The 21,158-nt window shown below is 39.3% G+C and overlaps 1 protein-coding gene across 1 annotated transcript in view; it reads right to left on the minus strand.

The window, feature by feature from the left end:
• GORASP2 (golgi reassembly stacking protein 2) overlaps positions 1–15,879 on the minus strand; it is a 34,455-nt gene extending 18,576 nt beyond the window's left edge. Inside the window, exon 1 of the mRNA XM_019459335.2 lies at positions 15,689–15,879. Within this exon, the coding sequence (XP_019314880.1) occupies positions 15,689–15,751 (63 nt within the window). The 5' untranslated portion in view covers positions 15,752–15,879. The remainder of the gene's footprint in view (positions 1–15,688) is intronic.
• Between the last annotated feature and the right edge of the window lie 5,279 nt (positions 15,880–21,158).

Genomic DNA, 21,158 nt, shown 5'->3' on the forward strand with positions numbered 1-21,158 from the left:
CAGTTATCTATATGGTAACAAATTTTACTGCTTTCAAAATGGAACCCAGGAAGGAACCCAGAATATGTTCCTCTAATACCAGACTTCTTGGATTAAGGAAATTTAATCTTTGATTAATGATACATTCATTACTTTTTGGACTAATGTTACCTTTTTTTTTTTTTTAATTTTTTTTTTTTTTTTAACGTTTATTTATTTTTGGGACAGAGAGAGACAGAGCATGAACAGGGGAGGGGCAGAGAGAGAGGGAGACACAGAATCGGAAGCAGGCTCCAGGCTCTGAGCCATCAGCCCAGAGCCCGACGCGGGGCTCGAACTCACGGACCGTGAGATCGTGACCTGAGCTGAAGTCAGATGCTTAACCGACTGAGCCACCCAGGCGCCCCAAATGTTACCTTTTAGGTAAAACCAAATTATACTATCACTGCTTCTGAAGAAGTAAAACTAGGTCTTCTTCATTTGTCACAATACAAAAGTTGCCCATTATAAAGATGGCTCCACGTTTTAATTTACTAAAACCGTTTAATCTTGCTTTCTGTAAATTCTCTTGCAAATTTGGGACTACATCATTTTTGTAAATTAAACAAGTTGATTAAATATCAAAGGGTTTTATTATTTACAAGTGTTAGCTCTAATGAAAATAATCAGCACAAACTCATTTAGCTTCTTTATACTTAGTTTTCTTAAATGAAGGATATTTTATATTCTACATGTTACCAAGCAAAATGTCTAGAACTCGAAGTGGCAGACAGATTTCTCTTCAAAAGGCAACTCTGAAAGGAAAACAGTGGCAGTCTGGAGTTATTATGAGAAGAAAAGGGAGGTCAAGTCACAGCTAGCTGGGAAAGAGTCATGATCTACTAGGTGTGAAATGCCTATTAGGTGCCTAGCAATTAGGTGTGAAATGCCTCAAGTGTGAAAAGAGGATAATTAGCATAGACTCCTGGAGACCCTTTGCTGTGGCGTTTCTCACTTAATAAGGTCCTCATCTAATCCTCTAATTCTCTGAATCTGAATGTTTCCAAATGACTTTTTTTTCTAGAAACCAACCAGTCCATTGATCAATTTCAGACTTCTCCACTGAGGCTGCCAAAAGTTTATCTTTCAGTTAAAAAGGGACAAAGATAGTACTTTTGTAATGTCATCACCAACTTAGAAAGTTGATCCCACACACTGATGCTTATCATGCCACCCTCCAAGTATAAAGTTTTACCACTATTTGAAATGGAGTTCCTAATAACATTAGAACTATTCTTTCCCATTACTCAAAAGAAATTCAATAGCCAAATTTGAATTCTAAAATAAGTACACTTAAATAACCCTTTCTCTATTTTTCTATTTGCATTTGCTACAAACATCAGTCTCCTCTGTTTCTAATGTACCTTGAAGTTAACTTCTTTCCTAAATTTATTTACATCATTAGTACCAGTACAATTCTGGCAACTAGGTATCTAACAGGAAGCCAACAGAGGGAGCCCTAGAAAATGCTCTCTGACCCTAATATACTTAAAGACAATTTCCTACATTTCATAGCATGCAAAACAAGATCTACAACACAGCAAATTAAACATCCACACAGGTTAAGTTTCTCTGGCAATACTATCCACTGACCAGAATCGCTTAGGCACCCAATCTGTCAGGCATCAGATTACCACTTCAATACTTCCTGCCCCCTGTAAGATCTCTCAATTATTGATTCACCTGCTTCCTTCAAACCACCTTAATTAAAAAAATGAATATATAAAACCCTGGATCCATCTATCCATCTATCTATCTGGTTCCATAGATCATTAGTATTTATTATTGGGCCAAATATTACAGCAATTTAAGATGAATAGGTTAAATTGGAAAGTTTATAGTTAAGATTTTGCAAGATTTTGAAAAAATGCACAATGTAAAGATAATGGAGTTCTAGAATCAGACTGACTTGATTTTGAGGCATGCTCTTACCTTATTAGCTGCGTGAACTTGGGAAAGATTATTTACCTTTCTGGGCCTCAGTCTTTCCATCCACAAGTAAAGGATAACATCATCTACTGTGCATGAATACTGTAGAGATTGAATGAGTTTATGAAATGCCTAGCTAAGACTCTGATATATGATAGGAGTCCTACAAATCTTTTTTTAATGATGTGCCTGGCATGTCTGATGCCTAAACAAATCTTTCTTTTTAAGTTAGTTAATTAATGTAAAATTAGTTTATATGTATATATGTATGTACGTATGTATTATGTAATCTCTATACCCAACCTGGAGCCTTAACTCAACCCCAAGATCAAGAGTCACATGCTCTTCCAACTGAGCCAGCCAGGCACCCCCGGGGGGAGAGGGGGGGTTTCTACAAATCTTAAAGTCACCTTCCTAACTCTGCAATCACCACCTGAGGGCAAATCTTTACAACTAATGAATTCCTGGACACTACATGATTGTTCTAATTATGCATTAATCGTCTTTCTCCTCTTTAAAAAAGGAAAGGGAAAGAATTTGCAATAAATTTGTAATAAAACAAAAAACAAAATAAAAAAATAAAACCATAGAGGTAGAGTCAAAGGTAAAATGATAGAGCCTTCAGAGGAATACAAAGGAGAATATCTTTGAGATTTTCAAATATGAAAGACTTCTTAAACTGGATACAAAAAACACTAATCATAAACTAAAAAAATTAATGAATTATACTAAAACTACAAACTTCTGCTCATCAAAAGACATACTTAAGACAATGGAAAGAATTATTATACATCCAACAAAGGAGCTATATTCAGAACAAATTTAGAATTACTGCAAATCATTAAGAAAGAGACAGTAAAACCACAATGAGATACAACTTCACATCCACAAGACTGGCTAAAATAAAAAAGATACTAACAAAGGTTTGAAACAAACCCTCATATATTAGTGGTGGGAATATAAAATGGTGCAGTTGCTGTGGGAACAGTTTGGCAGATCCTCAAATGTTAAACAAAGAGTTACCATGTGACCCAGCAATTCCACTCCTAGATATATAAAAAAGAGAAATGAAAGCATGTCCACATAAAAACTTGTACACAAAATTCATAGCTGCATTATTCATAGCAGCCAGAAAGTGGAAACAACCCAATGTCCCATAACTGATGAATGAATAAACAAATGTGTTACACCCATAGAATGAAGTATTATCTGGCAATAAAAAGGAAGTATTCACGCTACAACATGAATGACCCTTGAAAACACTATGCTAAATCACAAAGACCACATATTGCATGATTCCATTTATATGAAATGTCCAAAACAGGCAAATCCACAGAAACAGAAAGTAGATTAGTGGTTGCCAGGGGCTGGGGGTAGGAGGAATGGGAAGTAGCTGCAATTGGGTATGGAGTTTCTTTCCGGGGGGAATAAAAAGGTTCTGGAATTAGATACTAGTGACGGTTGCACAACTCTGAATATACTAAAAAACCTGTGAACTGTATACTTTAAAAGGCCGAATTTAATGGCAGGTAAATTGTATCTCAATGAAGCTACTAAAAAAAAATAATAACTTAATGGAGAAATGGGGAAAAGATTTTAGCAGACACTAAACAAAAAAGGGTACTGATGTGGCCAATAAATATGAAAATATGCTCAACTTCAATAGCTGCAAATTAAAACCACAATGTGATACCACCTGCCAGACCGGCGAAAATGAAAAAGATGGAAAATACTAAATGTTTGTGAGGATACAAAACAGCTGGAAACTTCAATTACTGCTGGTGGGAATGCAAATGAGCAAACTATTTGGCAATATCTGTTAATATTGAAATATTTGACCAAATATTGCACTGTTTAAAAATACCCAATAGAAATGGGTATACAGATGTTCTTCAAAAGACACACACAGTTGAATGTTCACAGCAGCACTATTTGTACTAGCCCCAGACTAAAAACTACATTAATTCCCATGAACAGCAGAACAGATAAATCAATCTTGATATAATCTCTTGATGGTATAAGGTAAATTAATAAAACAAAAACCCACAACAATACACAAGATGGATATGTTTTACAAGTGGTATGTGAGCAAAAGAGGCCAGACACAAATGAGTACATATGATTCCATTTATATAAAGCTAAGAACAGGTCAAATTAATCTATGCTGTTAGAAATCAGGACAGCATTCACTCTGAGGGGGTTGGTGGGTAAGTCAGAGTGTGCCTGGAGAGGGATGGGATGCTGGTTACACGAGTATGTTGTCTGTGAAAATTCATCAAGCTTTACACTTATGTGCACTTTAAAAAGCTTTAACATATACTCCCCTCTATCCAAAAAGCAGAAATACAATTATTACAACCTAGGAACATACCAAATATTTCACCTACAAAGAACATACTTTGAAAGCCAGCAATTAAATCTCAACGGTCAGTTGAGTACAAAGCAGTCAGTACAAAGGCCACAAAATAACTTACTCTAATGCTCCCCTTTCAGAACATTTCAGGACCACTCTTAGATTCTATTTATATTTACGTGGTTTGGCTACCTGATTCCAAGCCACGAACAGAGTACTAACCAAACAAAAGAACTGAAAGAGATGCCACTGCCACTTGCTTACAGCAAAAAAATGATAGCTGGCAGAAAATGAGAATAAATAAAAATTTAAAAAATCAAAAACCAAAAGAAAAATAAAAAGTTGAGTGTTAACTTATGCCACTTACCAAATTCTACTAAGTGAGTATAAACTGTGCGCTAACAAAAAAGGTGTAGTTGTGATTGTGTCTTGTGGTAGGGAATACAAAAATTTAAAAAGGTCTCCACTATTAAGCTGCTTTTAGAACTTTTCGCAATTATAAAAATCTTCTGTATCGTGTGCTGTCCAATACAGTAGCCACTACCCACATGTGAAATGTGGCTTGTGTGACTCTGGAAGTGGGTTTTAAACTTCATTTAATTTAAATAATTTACATCCAAGTTTAAACAGCCATATGTGGCTAGAGACTACTGTACTGCACAGCCCAAGTCTAGGTGATAAGTACATGTATTCCAATACAGCACATGGACATCATCACAACAATTAAGATTAAAAAAATTTTTTAATATATGTAGCACCTATCAGTAATGGTGGAAGCATGCAATGCATTTAAAACATAGATTTGTTTATAATATATTCTTGATACTGAAAGCAGCAAATACTCCATTTTAAGGAAAAAACTGACTTTAGACAAATCCATTCCCTGGGAGTTCTAACAAGCATGCTGAAGTCTTCTCAGGCCTCATGGTTTACTTTGAACAATTAAGGAATACAACATAGCAGCTGAAAATACTGAAGAGTAATTATGCTTACAAGGGAATGACAAAAATAAATGTGAGCCAAACACCCACATGTAGAATAAATTATGAACACACTTACTGGCACTTATAAGAGTTCAACTTTACATCTGGAGGTTATCTTACCAAAATAAATTTCACAACATGAAAGAAATACTTCTTTCATAAGCACTCTAGAAAAAAGAGCTACAATATGCAAGATAAAATCTGCTAGAGATTTTTACTCAAGAAACAAAAAATGAGCTTATAAGAGAAACTGCACAGTGAAGGGGTATCCATCCCCAGTACATAAAAAGAAATTAGCACCAATGATTAGAAGCTGGATTTGGAATCACCAACTATATATAAATTCTTCTTAAAGTGGTGTCATCCAATTACTACAGGGAGTTTGTTCTGAAATCAATTTAGTGGACCATTACAGAAGAGGGAAATGTCAAAATAAGAAACTATCAGAATAGATAAAATACAAAAAATTCATGACTTCATAAGGGTCATTATTTTTCATGAAATGTAGTAGTACACATGAGTTGCAGTGGAAAATAAATTTCTTGCTTTGATCTGTAATAAAAATAAAATTGGAAAGAGTCCTACAAGATGTCATTAACTCTTTTTGTCCAATCAACCTCCAGATAATAAATGCAATTAAACTTTTGGCTTTTCTCTCACCTTCTGATCCTGGACCATGAGGCAGTTTTACCAGATTTAACATGGATTCTCCCTTGTGTACAGACCTAATTGTTCTAAGCTGGTTGCTTTCCAGGGAAGCATCCATCTCTTCTCCGGGGGTTAAAAGTGTCATAGTACTTTATACTAGGTTTGGGTCATTTCGCATGAACCACTCTCTTAAATCTTGGCTTGAGGAGAAAGGGGCAGCAGAATAGAAGGGGAGAAGAGTTTGGGTGGAGTTGGGGGTAGGCATTCTCTTAACTCCATCATTTATATACTACTCCCAGATGAGGAGTGGAGAACTGCCATCTTAATGTAACAAAGAAAGGAAACTGCAAGGCTACTTTCAGAATACAGGAGATCATCAAACCAAGCATTTCATAAGGTGATATACAAAGACATACCTATCACATGTCTGGCTAGTATGTGACTTATTTCTCATTTTCTAACCAAGGAGATGTTTCCATAAAATGGGCTCAGTGATATGTGTCTCCTTTTTATTACTGCACCACCAATTCCTTCACACATAAAAGGTAGTTCTGTCTATACCATCATCTCCTCTCTCAATTTAATGTTTTGTACTATTTAAAAAACCACCAGGGATATTAAATAAAAGTAAAAATTAAGTCCAATCCAAGTAATCCAAGTATTGATAATGATTCATTTCAACTATACACATAAGGCCTCATGTTACATATTTACACGCTTGCGTGATCAAAATGATGTGAGAAAACTTGGGGGGTGTGATATAATAAAAATAAACCCGAAATCCTTCAGTTATAAAAATAAATAAATAAAAATAGAAAGACACTTTGGGGGGGGGGGGGCTCTTCCATGTCTGAAAAGGGCCAGTGTTCCTGTTTGGGACTTGATACAAATATGTGGAAATTATTTTGCAGTAGACTGGAAGAGTTCAAGCTTTACTTGCTGAAACATTTTTTTTTTTAATGTTTATTTTTGAGATAAAGAGAGAGCACGAGCAGGAGAGGGGTAAGAGGAGAGAGAGAGACACAGAATCTGAAGCAGGCTCCAGGGTCTGAGCTGTCAGCACACAGCCTGACGTGGGGTTCGAACAGGGAGATTATGACCTGAGCCAAAGTCAGACGCTCAACCGAGTCACCGAGGCGCCCCAGTTTGCTGAAACATTCTTATATGTTCTACCAAAATAACTCAAAGAGCATGTTTTTCTGACTGACCCTATGATGTAATTTATAACATATGAAGCAATTTAAAAATTCTAATGATAACCAAGGAAATTAAAACCCATCAATACACTGTACTTTCTTAGAGAAAGTCTGTATATCAGAAAAATGATGTTGAAAGAAACTGAAGCCTGCTCCAAAAGAAGCAAAAAGTCTGACAAGTTGTCACCTAATTTTATAATCTTCAAATACCAATTTAGGCGTTTCTTAGGGAAAGAAAACTTGCTGTGTGACCTTAGGCAATAATCTTTCTGTGCTCCTTTTCTTTAGCTGTAAAGCGAGGAGGCTGATGAGATAGTTTCTAAGACTGAATGACAACTCACCATGAAGTAAGTCTAACTGCCACTATCTATAGATTCTACAGTGTAGATCCAACCCAACAACATTATTTTAATTGCATAGACTTTTTTAGTCATTTTAATTAATGTGTTTAGTATCACTGCGATAAAGCAATGAAAAGGACACTGGTACCTTCCTTTTAAAAAAGACAATTTCCTTAAAACTGAGGATTCCTTAAAAATTCACAGGCACATTAATAAAATTCATGGGTCACATCTGATCCCAAATTTATGTTTTAAACAGTAGTAACATATAGGGTTAGATACAAGGGCAAAAGTAGCTGCTGAATGAGCATGTAAATGGAAATGCTACTTAAAAAGCTTAGAGGTCCATTTTAATTAGTATTTTGCCACTACAACAGTGGTTCTCAATGGGTGATACAATAGTGCAGATGCTAACAATAAAGACGCCAGCTAACATTTACTGAGTCTTTACCATTCTCCAGACCCTATGCTAAATAGCACTGTTTTAATGAAGAAATTTTTTTTTAATATGAAGTTTATTGTCAAATTGGTTTCCATACAACAAACACCCAGTGCTCATCCCAACAGGTGCCCTCCTCAATGCCCATCACCCACCCTCCCCTCCCTCCCACCCCCCCCCCCATCAACCCTAAGTTTGTTCTCAGTTTTTAAGAGTCTTTAATGAAGAAATTTAAGAGCAAGGCCGTCTGCAAGGTGGCAGTGGGCCAGGAAAAAAAATTAATGTGCTCAATTTTTTTCAAAACACTTTCATATACAGTATCTACTATGGTTTTTAGTCAAAAACAGGCAGAGGAGGCACTAGTATTAACTTTTCAGATACAAAGAATGGGGCTCAAAGAAGTTCAAAGGTTTGCCCAAGGAAACACAATGAAGTGATGGAGGGGACAGGACGGTTCAGTGATTCCCAAGAGGGGTCTCTGGTGCTCTACTATCAAGTCTCTCAATGCATTCACGCCTACAAGATGACAAGGTTCCTCAATGCTGACAATGTGCTGGAATGGTCTCTCACTGGTGCTTACAATAAAAAACAATCCTCAGCATCACTCCCTTCATGCTGCAGTAAATTCATTTGCAGTGCCAAGAGGGACATGGACAGTCTCTCAGGTTAACTACTTTGGTTCTGCATGTTGTTTGGAGAAAAAAAAAAAAAAAGTCTTCTTATTTAGTTAATCACACCTCTGAAGGCAATCTACAGTTATATTCTAAAGCATGTACCAAACCTTTACATATAAAATATTTTCTAGTTTAGATTAACTAGTATTAGTGAATCAGTTGAAATAATGTAATCCTCTCAGCACAGTATTAAAGCCAACAAAATGAATGTACTGATATTAATGGTTATTCCAAGTTCAATTCTTATGACAATTTCAGTGGAATTATTTAAAAAGAAGCTGTCAGTGTCTGACCCAGAAAACACTACACCCCGTGCTGTGCATTCTACTACTTAACTGACCAGAACAGAAACCACAGTTACCCATCAACAGTAGACCTCCCCAAATAAGGATCCTAAGGATCCTTAAAAACACATTAAAACACACTTCATCACAAAATATGAAAGTGTAGATAAACAGAGTAACACTAATTTGTTCAAGGTCTTTTCAGAAAAAGTTTATGTCTAATGATACAACTTCTAAGCATGTCCTAAGGTTCACACACATTGTATTTGACGGCATTTATGAACTAAAAATCTGACTCCTACATTTGAAAGGAATTTCAAAGACTATTAAATCTTTTTTAAGATTATATTTTTAATTAATCTCTACAACCAATGTTGGGATCGACATCCCAACTCCTGGCATCAAGCGTTGCATGCTCTACTGACTGGGGCAGGCAGGTGCCCTTATTCGTGGTTTTTTAGTACAAGAGATCAACTTTGGGAGATCATTATCTTTAGGTGGTGTTTATAGAGCTTTTTCAGTCATAACTTTGTATTTGAAAAACATCAAATAACCCAACTGTTTTCTTTTTATAACCATTGTTTTCAGAGTGAGTGAGGAAAGAGGATAGTAGTGAGATTTTTATGTTTTTCAAGTGGGGACATGAGTTTAAAATGTTTGAGGGGCACCTGGGTGGCTAAATTGGTTGAGTGTCTGACTTTGGCTCAGGTCATGATCTCGCCTGAGTTTGGACTGTCTCCCTCTCCCTCTGCCTCTTCCCACGTGTGCTCTGTCTCTGTCTCTCAAAAGTAAATAAACATTAAAAAAAATTTTGGGGGGGCGGGGTGCACCTGGGTGGCTCAGTTGGTTGGGCGACTGACTTCGGCTCAGGTCATGATCTCACAGTTTGTGGGTTCGAGCCCCACGTCGGGCTCTGTGCTGACAGCTTAGAGCCTGCTTCGGATTCTGTGTCTCCCCTTCTCTCTAGCCCTCCCCTGTTCACACTCTGTGTCTGTTTCTCAATAATAAATAAACGTTAAAAAAAATTTTTTTTAAGTTTGAGATACACTGTGTTAGTTAAAAAGAATAAAAGAAAGGAAAATTATGACTATCAAATATCGGGAATTATCTTTCTCAAAATAAGTGCCAAGGTGAAATTGTGCAGGATTTCATGCAGATTAGTGAGGCACCATTAAAAAAAGAACAGATCCATGCAATAGTAGTTATGTCTAGGCATTCCATTTTTTTCTTTTTTAAAGTTTATTTATTTTGAGAGAGATAGAGAGCACAAGTGGGGGAAGGGTAGAGAGAGAGAGAATCCCAAGCAGGCCCTGCAGTGTCAGCTGTCAAGCACAGAACCTTACATGGGGCATGAATCCATGAACCATGAAATTATGACCTGAGTCAAAACTAAGAGTTGGAACTTCAACCAACTGAGCCACCCAGGGGCCCCGATATTCCATTTTCCATGGAAATAATTTCACTGTCACTTTCTCCTCTAAGAAATGCTGCCCAGTCTGTAGCCAATGGCTCTAGAGATAAAGGCCTGTTATTGCACTGGAGACATACTTCATCTCAATGGCCTTTCCTTCAAAACATCCATCACTTCCAAAATCTCTCTTGAAGGAAATGACAAAGAATAGTGAACATGACATTTTCCATGTTCCCATAGTGGTGTGAACACTGGTTCCAGAGTGTCCTCAGAGAACTTCCATCTCAAAGAATATTAAAGGTAGAATGAATTCACTTGAATATTTAAATTTAGAAACAGATCTTATAATGGGCATCAATAAGGCAATTCCAAAAATGTAATTTTGAAAATAGCCTTGTGTAGTTCACTTGGTAATTAAGGGAGAATCTAGGCAAGAATTTTGAATTCAACATACTTCAACTGTAGTAACTTATAGTAACTTCTAACAAAACTAAGAAGCCCTGGCTAACATTTTTCCTGCCTAATGTTAACATTAGAGGGTGCGAATATAAGTGGTACTCATGATGAACATGAAATTGGACTTACTGCATAAGGGAATCTGAAATATAATGCTATTTTTATTTATTTATTTATTTTAACGTTTATTCATTTTTGAGAGACAGAAAAAGACAGAGCATGAGTGGGGAAGGGGCAGAGAGAAAGGGAGACACAGAATCCAAAGCAGGCTCCAGGCTCTGAGCTGTCAGCACAGAGCCCGACGCGGGGCTCGAACTCACGAACTGCAAGATCATGACCTGAGCCGAAGTCGGATGCTCAACCGACTGAGCCACCCAGGTAGGTGCTCCAAATATAATGCTATTTTTAAAAGAGAGCTTCTGAACAAATTAAATTTCCACTAGGAGTCCACTTTTTAAAAATATCTTTTGGGGCGCCTAGGTGGCTCATTCGGTTAAGCTGCTAACTCATGATTTCAGCTCAGGTCATGATCTCACAGTTTGTGGGTTTGAGCCCCATGTTTACAGTATAGAGCCTGCTTGGGATTCTCTCTCTCTCTCTGTCTCTCTCTCCCCGCCCCCCACTTGTGCGCATGTTCTCTCTCTCTCAAAATAAACTTAAAAAAATTAAAATAATCTTTTAATAATTTTTTTTTGAATATACAAGTATTTCATGACCACTCTGGAAATTTTAGAAAATATACTGCAGGGGACATCTGGGTAGCTCAATTGGTTAGAGTCTGACTCTTAGTTCTGGCTTAGGTCAGGATCTCATAGTTTCATGGGTTTAAGCCCCACGTTGGGCTCTCAGTGTGGAGTATGCTTGGGATTCTCACTCTTTCCTTTTCTCTCTGTCCCTCTCCCACTTATGCTCTCTCAAAATAAACTTAAAATAATAAGAATATACTGAGGTTTAAAGGAATGTAAAAATGTCACCATTCGCCAATAATCCTTTTTTTTTTTTAATTCTTTTTTTAACGTTTATTTATTTTTGAGACAGAGAGAGACAGAGCATGAACAGGGGAGGGTCAGAGAGAGAGGGAGACACAGAATCTGAAACAGGCTCCAGGCTCTGAGCAGTCAGCACAGAGCTCGACGCGGGGCTTGAACTCATATACCGAGAGATTGTGACCTGAGCCGAAGTCGGATGCTTAACCGACTGAGCCACCCAGGCTCCCCTCGCCAATAATCCTTTTAATAGCCTGGCTTATTACCTTTCTGTTTTATTTTCCTTGATACTTGAATGTACATGCACCTACACAGAGAGACATGCCTATGGCCACACAGTGTTTTGAAACACAATTTTCATGAATGTATAGCATTCCAATCTGTGGTTAGGCCCTGATTTATTTAGCACTGTGTTTTTGATTGTAAGCCAATATCTTACCATAACTTCAGAGTATACCATACTTGAAAATGTCATATCATTCAAAATCTTTGTGAACCATGGCTAAGGGGCAAGGTTAGGCACAGAAAAAAAGAGACTAGAAAAAATACTTCGGCATTATTTACCTTTAGATGACAGAATTACAGGTAGTTTAGGTTCTTGTTAACACTTTTTTAACTTATCTAAAAAGCCTGTAATGAACATATGCTGATAATCAGAAAACAATGTAGTAATCTACCAAAATGAAGATCATTTGTATAAATTAATATTAAGATTCAATAATTTGGGAAATGTACATTTTAAGTGAAAACAAGACAGGATTTGAGGTTGTGAACATGTACTTACAACAGCAAAGACTTTTTAGAAAAAGTAAATGTCCATCACCACCAGGTGCTGCTTAGCTAAACTCTGGCACAACAAACTGCTGTGGAGCTAAGTGAAACCAAGAGGCAGATCTCTATGTGCTCCTATGAAGACTGCCAAGATGGATTAGCAAATAAAAGACCAAGGGGAGTAATAGTAGGTATCATGTGATTCCAACAGTTACAGAAAGAAACAAAGAGTGAAGGAGAGCAGAATTCTTTTACCTGCATAAAACATTTTTGAAAAGATACGTAAGAAACTACTGTGGTTACTTCTAGGGTAAGAATGGGGAGTTGGCTATACAATATGATCACAATGCGAAAATGTACATTAATACAAAATGCGTAATGCATAAAAAGGAAAGTACACTGCTCACAGCAGAAAACCTAAAACGATTTCAATGTTGCCCCCTAAAAATTTTTAAAAGCAGAATCTACCAATGGATATGGAATATAGAAAAAAATGTAAAGTACTTGAACTGTAGGAATGCTGAAATAACAATAAGATAGCAGTGGAAATGGTTGTCAGTATAATTGTTACTTAATTTTTTAAAATTTAATGTTTATTTATTTTGAGAGAGAGAGAGAAAGAGAGAGGGAGAGAGCAGAAGAGGGGGAGGGGCAGAGAGAGAAGGAGATACAGAATCTGAAGCTAGCTCCAGGCTCTGAGCTGTCAGCGCAGAGCCAGACGTGGGGCTCGAACTCACAAGCTGTGAGATCATGACCTGAGCTGAAGTTGGACGCTCAACCGGCTAAGCCACCCAGGCACCCCTATAATTGTTATTTTAAAACCCAGTCCAACAAGTTTTTATTACTAACAAGGAAATGGCCAGGGAATCGATTACTAAAGGAAACAAACTTTTTTTTTTTTTAATTTTTAAAGTTGATTTATTTTGAGAGAGAGAGAGAGAGAGAGAGAGAGAGAGAGAGAGAGAATCCCAAGCAGGCTCTGCACTGTCAGTACAGAACCTGATGCAGGGCTCGAACTCACAAACGGTGAGATCATAACTTGGGGTGAAACCAAGACTCAGATGTTTAACTGACTGAGCCACCCAGGAGCCCCAGGAAACAAACTTCTCAGAAATCATTCTAGAACTTGTTAATAGGAGTGATTTTACTCCAAGGTTATCTTACTGTATCTATTCTAGTTTACAAGCTCAGTAATCCAGCACTGCAATATATTACTGTATATTAGGCAATAATAAATGAAAGGAATATATTTTTTTAGTATGTCCGGATTTAACATAGTACTTTCCCCTCTAAAAACAAAGATAACTGGAAATCAATGACAGAATTAGGGACAGAGTAGGTTAGGACTCAAACACATTTTAAAAATGCTCCTAAACTAAATGGTCATTACTATTTTAAAGCTCTCTCTAGCACAGCTTGAATAAGATTTCATTTTTTGCAACATTTATGCTCCAGATGCAGGAAAACTAAGGTTGTCTCTAGTGATTTGGAAAATCAGATTTATAGATTAATAACACATCTGCACTACTGAATATGTATGAGTGCTGATTTACTGAGGTGCACTTACGTAAAGAATATATACTTCAACTTACTTTACGTGGAACACAGTCATGAACAGAAGTCATTCAACTGCAATCCTTTTGATGTATACAGCTTTCTAACAGACTTTTAAAACTCAATAATGCTGTTTTACTGATTGCACATATTATTAAAATATCATGAGTCTCCAAGGATTCATGGCTACCATCAGCCACTGTGAGAATCAGCTGGTAATACTGGATATCGGGCTCCAGGGTAGAAAATCAAAATCAAACCAGATAAAAGTACTGCTGCTAATTTTCACTTTACATTTAGATCCAACACTTCTCCTTCAATTTCTCCCATCAGTGTGGCACATGGGGCTGGCTTAGCTGAAGGGAATACGAAGGTAATATGGTTTGTTTAAAGATTCCCTTTATTTTCCGGGAAAATCATCCTTTCCTACCAAAAGTGTGGCTTCAAGAGAGATTTTCAGTACAGTGGGGAGGCAACAAGACATGATAATCCTGAAGATCAGAAAGGGGATCGATCACAGTACTATCACACACTTAACTGGGTAATTCAGTTTAAGAATGCTGTCTCACCTAAAACATGGGATCTAAGACAGAATGACCGTAAGCACCAGGAAGTACTTTCTCACTTTCAGTGAAAATGCTGTTGCCTGAGAGCAGCTAATATCTAGTGACACTCTATTATGTCCTGAAATGGTACTACGGATTAGGGCCACTTAGTTGACAATCCATCATGTTGCCACTCACGCAGGTGTCACAGCACATAACCATCAATGCTACTTTTAAAGACTTCCAGTTCCCTAAGAACCACATGCTTTGCAACAACTTAGGCTGCTCATAAGCAGGGGCTTACCTAATGCTTTTTGAGATACTATGTTTCTCCATCCCAGTGACTGACGCTGCTTTCCTGTATTTACCTACGTTTGTTTGTTTTTTCAAACGTTCCTCTCCATTACCTCTTTTACTACCCTGAGCAGTCTTGGAACAGAACGGAAGTACCCCCCGCCAGGAAATGTGGAAAAGGAGGGTTGGAAAGGTCAGGAGCGACACAGGAAAAGAGTCCTGCAAAAACAAGTGAATTTAAGTCCGTCAAACCTACTATTAGGCCATTTCGTTTTCTGTTTGCCTAATTGACCTTTCCGGACACCCAGATAGCGCCGAGGTGAATTATCACCTGCCGTCGCATCCCCTGCCTCTAGCCTGCCGAGTTCCAGGCTTCAATTTCTCAGAAAACTCCAATGCTACCTTGACAATCACCTCTTTTGCAGACTTTGCCCCCAAGCCTTTCCTAACTTTGTAAGGTAAGAATTAAAAGGAAGAGAACAGAGAAGGCTGTGAGGAGAAAAAGGAGTCAAGGTTGTACCCCCACCCCCTCCGTGTCTGGGCCGCCCCTGACCAAATTGCCGGCTGCCGCCTCAGGCTCCACTCCGTCCTCCCAGAGCGGCGGACCCCTGGCCCGGAGCGCTCCCGGTAGGCAAGTTGCGCGCAGCCTTCCGAACCGGCCTCGGCTAAGGCAGCGCCCGCGGTCGCCGCTCCTTTGCGGGACCAGGCCTGGCTGTCCCGGGAAGGGGCCCGTCGGGGCCTCTGCCTCCCCGCGGCTGGGCCCCGCCTGCAGTCAGCCGCTCCCGAGCCGCCGTCGGAGCTCTTACCCGCAGGACGTGGTAGCCTTCCGTGCCCCCGCCAGGGATCTCGACGCTCTGCGAGGACCCCATGGCGGCGGGCGATCAATGTGAGCGGGCCGGGATCCGCGCTGCTCCCCGCCCCCTGCGCACCGCCCGCTCCGCTCCTCCGCGTAGCACTTGGGACGTGGCACTAGCTGCCGCCGGAGAGCCGGGCCGCACTGCCCGCCGGGAGAGCGTCGCCGCGGCACCCACTGCCGCTGCGACGCCGCAGACAGCGCCACCTGCCGCAAATCACCGGAAGAGGGCTGAGCACACGCAGGCGGGGAGGAGCTTATTCAGGCTCGCGAGAGAATAGAAAAACAGTTCCTCCGGCTTTGGCATCTTGCTATGGATCCCTAGGTTAGACAAGCTTAAACAGACGCGTTCCCGCTCGCCTGAATGAACGCTTGTATTGTCGTAGCTCCCCCTGGTGGCCAGAAGCAGGGAAAAGGCTGCTACCAAAAAGAAAAGGGTGGGTCCAAACACAGAGAGCTATTCTGGGGGGTCTTGTCCCAGTTTATACAGAGGGCGATAGTGCCTCTCCGTGGGCTGGATACTGCATCCGCTCAGCTAAACTCAGTTTTACAAAGGAAAACGTTCTGATTCTGTTTTTGCCTTCCTAATTGTGAGCACAAGATCAGAGGATCGGTCACAATCTGAGCGATGTCGGAGTGGAAAGCGCAATTGGATGCCCTTGGTGTTCCACCTCCCGCTGCTGGGTTTCCCACTTCCTAGGAAACCCTTGGTTACTTTAAGTAGCCAAGTTGTATTCACACTTTTCCTACTCCATTGCTCCTTTTGCCCCTTCCCTATAAAATCTCCAATTATGGCCATTCCCCAGTGGTCAATTTGATCACTAATGGTGGGTCAACCAGATGTCAGAAAATGTGTATTCTGGTGTGAAGCAACGTAAAGTACACATTACCACCCATGAAATATTCTAGCCCAAAATATTTGGGGCTTCTATCACATCTTTAGTTAGATCTCCCAGGGTAGAGGATAGAGGGAAATGTATGTAAAATGACATCACAAGGAAATAACCAGGCAAATAAAGGAGGTGAACTATTCTTCAGAACAGCTCACCAGTTTTTTCAAGTCAGAATTATAGGAAAGGGACTATACTGGATTAAAACAGATAGGAAGGACATAATCAGGAGATGCAATGTAAGGTCTTGAGTTGAAGACTGATTTGGAGAAATTAGCTGTAAAGGGCATTTTTGGCTCAAATGGTCAAATTTGAATATGAATATTCAAAGCATTTACTAACATGGAAAAGTGGAAATTATTGACTGAAAAAAAACCAGGTTACAAGCCACAGTATGTCTGTAAACAATATGAAAACATTTTTGTAAGCAAAATACATATTAATACGTATGTACGTATATGAAGATGTGGGAGGATATGGACCAAGGGTTACAGTGATGATTTCTGGGTGTAACAGAGATTATTTTTTGTTTTTGCTGGTTCTGTATTTTATAATTCTCATGGACTGCTTCTGTAATAAAAGAGTATTTAAAGTTTTGAAATAAAACATCATTTATCTTTCTTTGCTGTCAATAAACCAATGCCAGGTTTTTAGGAACCCTAGTAAACACTTAAATACACAAATGAAACGTTCAGTTATTAGGTTCCTCAAGAGCATGGACTTCAGTGTAATCAGCTCTATGTTCCTAACACTTAGCAGAGTGTCTGGCAGTGAATTCATTAATAAATTTAATGTAAATGGCTACATATAAGAACTAGATTTGCTGATGTTCTCATTCTGCTTGACAATTATAATCCTCTTCATGGTGGTGTCATAAGCTATTGCTGTGTTCAGTGGTCAAATTTTTGTTTCCCAGACGTTTGACACTAGCTATGGTTTGCAAAACCCAGGATGTGGACCTATGGTAGTCCATGAGCAACTCTGGCCCTTCCTTAGAGCTATATTTTATTTCAGTCATATAAGGAATAGCTATTCCCCATATAGGCCATTTATTTTCCTACCTTAGGGTACTCCTTCTTAAATTTATATTTAGAAAAATTCTGGGGCACCTGGGTGGCTCAGTTGGTTAAGCGATCAACTCTTGATTTCGTCTCAGGTCATGATCTCACGGTTCATGAGTTCTGACGAGTTCGAGTCCCATGTCAGGTTCTGTGCTGACAGCGTGGAGCTTGCCTGGGATTCTCTCTCTCTCACTCTCTCTCTCTCTGCCCCTCCCTTGCTTGCACACGTACTCTCTCTCTTCCTCAAAATAAATAAATAAACTTAAAAAGGAAAGAAAAATTCTAACTATCCTGTTAGGTCCCTCTCAAATGTTACTTATATATCCCTAAATTTAGAAAAATGCATCTCACTCTTAGTTCCTAGAATAATTTCTGGCAACATCATTATAGTCATAGGCCTGTCTTCCACCATTTATGGTCCATTCATTCAGGGTAAGTGTTGGGTTTTTTTCATTTTCAGATCCCCAGTTCCTGGTTGAGTCTTGGGTAATAAAGTTTGTTTTGAACTGAATGAAATAGTCTCAAAGTCTTGTCTTTTCCAGGATCAGTTAATAAGTTACCACTACCGTTCCCATTTGTGCCTCATCAAAAATCTGTGTTATTTTTTAGTAGCAATTGGTAGAGGGTGAGATACAAGGCTCACCTGATTTGGGACTAAAAATATGTGATAACCATTGCTCCCATTTTCCTGGTGCTAGTTTTTTTCCTCTTTCAGTTAGTGAATATGCTCAGAAGGCAAAGGATAAAATCCTATGTTGCCAAAGCTAACAAAATGAATATAAAATGATGGAGGGGAATGCATGGGAGATTATTGTCCGAGATAATCTCAATTGAAATAGGAATCTGCTGCAGGCAAGCTGCTATTTTGAAACATCACAGGCAGCAGCAAAGCAAAAGCCCATAAATAAATAGTTCATGATGGAAGGATGTTGGTTTCATGCTGACTAGTGCAGCCTCATATTTTTGCCTTTAGACTGCTCCGGGAAAGTTTGCTTCTTGCTACATTTGGATAACCACCACTCTCTATAGTCAGACAACAGGGCCTTCCTTACCTGTGGCCCCTTCCTGACCTAGTTTTGCTGAGGGAGCAAACCTCAGGAGGGGTCATGTTTCGGGCCGTGGAACCCCAGCCACAGCTGATTGGAGTAGAGGGGAACCCCCGACTTACCAGAAGCCAACACCAACGCTAATAACTTATGAAGTGGCCTGTTGATAAAAGCTCTGTTCCCCCATTCCGCAAACAAACAGCAGATTAGCTGGTGGTGATTAGCTAGGCCAATCATATTTTCTCTTTGGGGACTTGGAACTGGGAAATACAAGAGACTCAGTCAGAGTAGTTTTATCTGTGTATTAGAATATAAACTCCATGAGGTCTTTGCCTGTGTGTCTACTACTGTATACTTAATACTAAGAATGGGCTGGCACAGAACAGTTGCTCAATAAATGGTTACTAAATGAATGGATGGATGAACGAATGAATGACTAAAGGATCACACTAATAGAGAAGTGCTACAGCAGTGGTTCTCAGGCTTGGATATGTATCAGGATCATTAGGGAACTCTGAAAATACAGAAGTCCAGTGCTAGTTTACGTCAATGAACCTGGGTCCCTGTGGTCTTTACTTTCCAGCTGATTCTTATACACACAAACTCTGAGAACCACCACACTGGAATAATGCTCAATAAATGCTGTTTTGTGGGCAGAGAGCCAATGAGAATCTCTACAGCTGAGAGCGATCCTCCCGACAACCACAGCCATGAGGCCCAATTTATACTGATGTTCTTGTGTTTCTTTCATATTCCCATCACCTTTATTGCCAAACCTTTTAGTTTTTTTTTAACGTTTATTTATTTTTGAGACAGAGAGAGACAGAGCATGAACGGGGGAGGGTCAGAGAGAGAGAGAGAGAGGGAGACACAGAATCTGAAACAGGCTCCAGGCTCTAAGCTGTCAGCACAGAGCCCGACGCGGGGCTTGAACTCACGAACCGCAAGATCATGACCTGAGCTGAAGTCGGACGCTTAACTGACAGAGCCACCCAGGCGCCCCTATTTAGTTTTTTTTTTAACAAAAAAATTTTTTTGGACTTACGGAAAAGTGGCAGATAGTATAGAGAGTTCCCATATGCCTTTTACTCAGTTTCTCCTATTGTTAGCATCTCACATAACCATGGTACATTTGTCAAAATCAAGAAACCAACATCTGAACCTTACTGTTAACTAAGTTCTAAACTTTATTTAAATTTCTTAAGTTTTTCCACTAATGTTTTTCTGTTCCAGGATGCAATTCAGGATCCTATACCACACTTAGTTGCCCTATCTCCTTAGTCTTCTTTGGTTTGTGCAGTGTCTCAGACTCTCCTGATTTTCAGGACCTAGATACTTTCAAAGAGCACTGGTCAGGTATTTTGCAGAATATACCTGTGTTTAAGTGTGTCTAATGTTTTTATCATGATTAGACTGGGCTTGTAGGTTTGGGGGAGGAATCCCATAGAGGCGAGGTGCCCTTTTCATTATATCAGCAGTTCATGCCAGTAACATGACTCATTACTGTTGATGTTACTCTTGATCACTTTGTTAAGGTGCTGTCCGACTTAATAGTAAAATTACTATTTTTCCCTTTCCCCTGGAAACAAGTCACTAAATCTAGCTCATCCTCAAGTTCCACCTCCTGGAGGAGAGTATCCAAAGATACACTTCGGAATTCTTCTGTAAGAAATTTTGCCTCTTCTCTCCTATTTATTTAATCATTACATTTATATCAGTATGGACTCACATATACTTATTTTGTACTTTATCATCTAGTACTTCATTATTCAATACTGATAGGAATGCAGAATGATGTATTTTGTTCAAATTGTTGCAGCTTTGCCCACCGAGACCACTTTCAGTTCAGCTTCGGTGTCCCTTTGGCAGGCTCTCCTGTTGTTTTTTTTTTTGTTTTTTTTTTTTCAATATATGAAATTTATTGTCAGATTGGTTTCCATACAACACCCAGTGCTCATCCCAAAAGGTGTCCTCCTCAATACCCATCACCCACCCTCCCCGCCCTCCCACCCCCCATCAACCCTCAGTTTGTTCTCAGTTTGTTTTTTTTTTTTAATTTTTAACGTTTATTTATTTTTGAGACAGAGAGAGAGAGACAGAGCATGAACAGGGGAGGAGCAGAGAGAGAGGGAGACACAGAATCTGAAACAGGCTCCAGGCTCTGAGCTGTCAGCACAGAGCCTGATGCGGGGCTCGAACTCACAGACCGTGAGATCATGACCTGAGCCGAAGCTGGACGCTTAACCAACCGAGCCACCCAGGCGCCCCTGTTCTCAGTTTTTAAGAGTCTCTTATGCTTTGGCTCTCTCCCACTCTAACCTGTTTTTTTTTTTTTTCCTTCCCCTCCCCCATGGGTTTCTGTTAAGTTTCTCAGGATCCACATAAGAGTGAAACCATATGGTATCTGTCTTTCTCTGTATGGCTTA

The sequence above is a fragment of the Panthera pardus genome, unplaced genomic scaffold (genome assembly GCF_024362965.1).
Source record: "Panthera pardus isolate Hobbes unplaced genomic scaffold, ASM2436296v1 HiC_scaffold_10, whole genome shotgun sequence".
Classification (NCBI taxonomy): domain Eukaryota; kingdom Metazoa; phylum Chordata; class Mammalia; order Carnivora; family Felidae; genus Panthera; species Panthera pardus.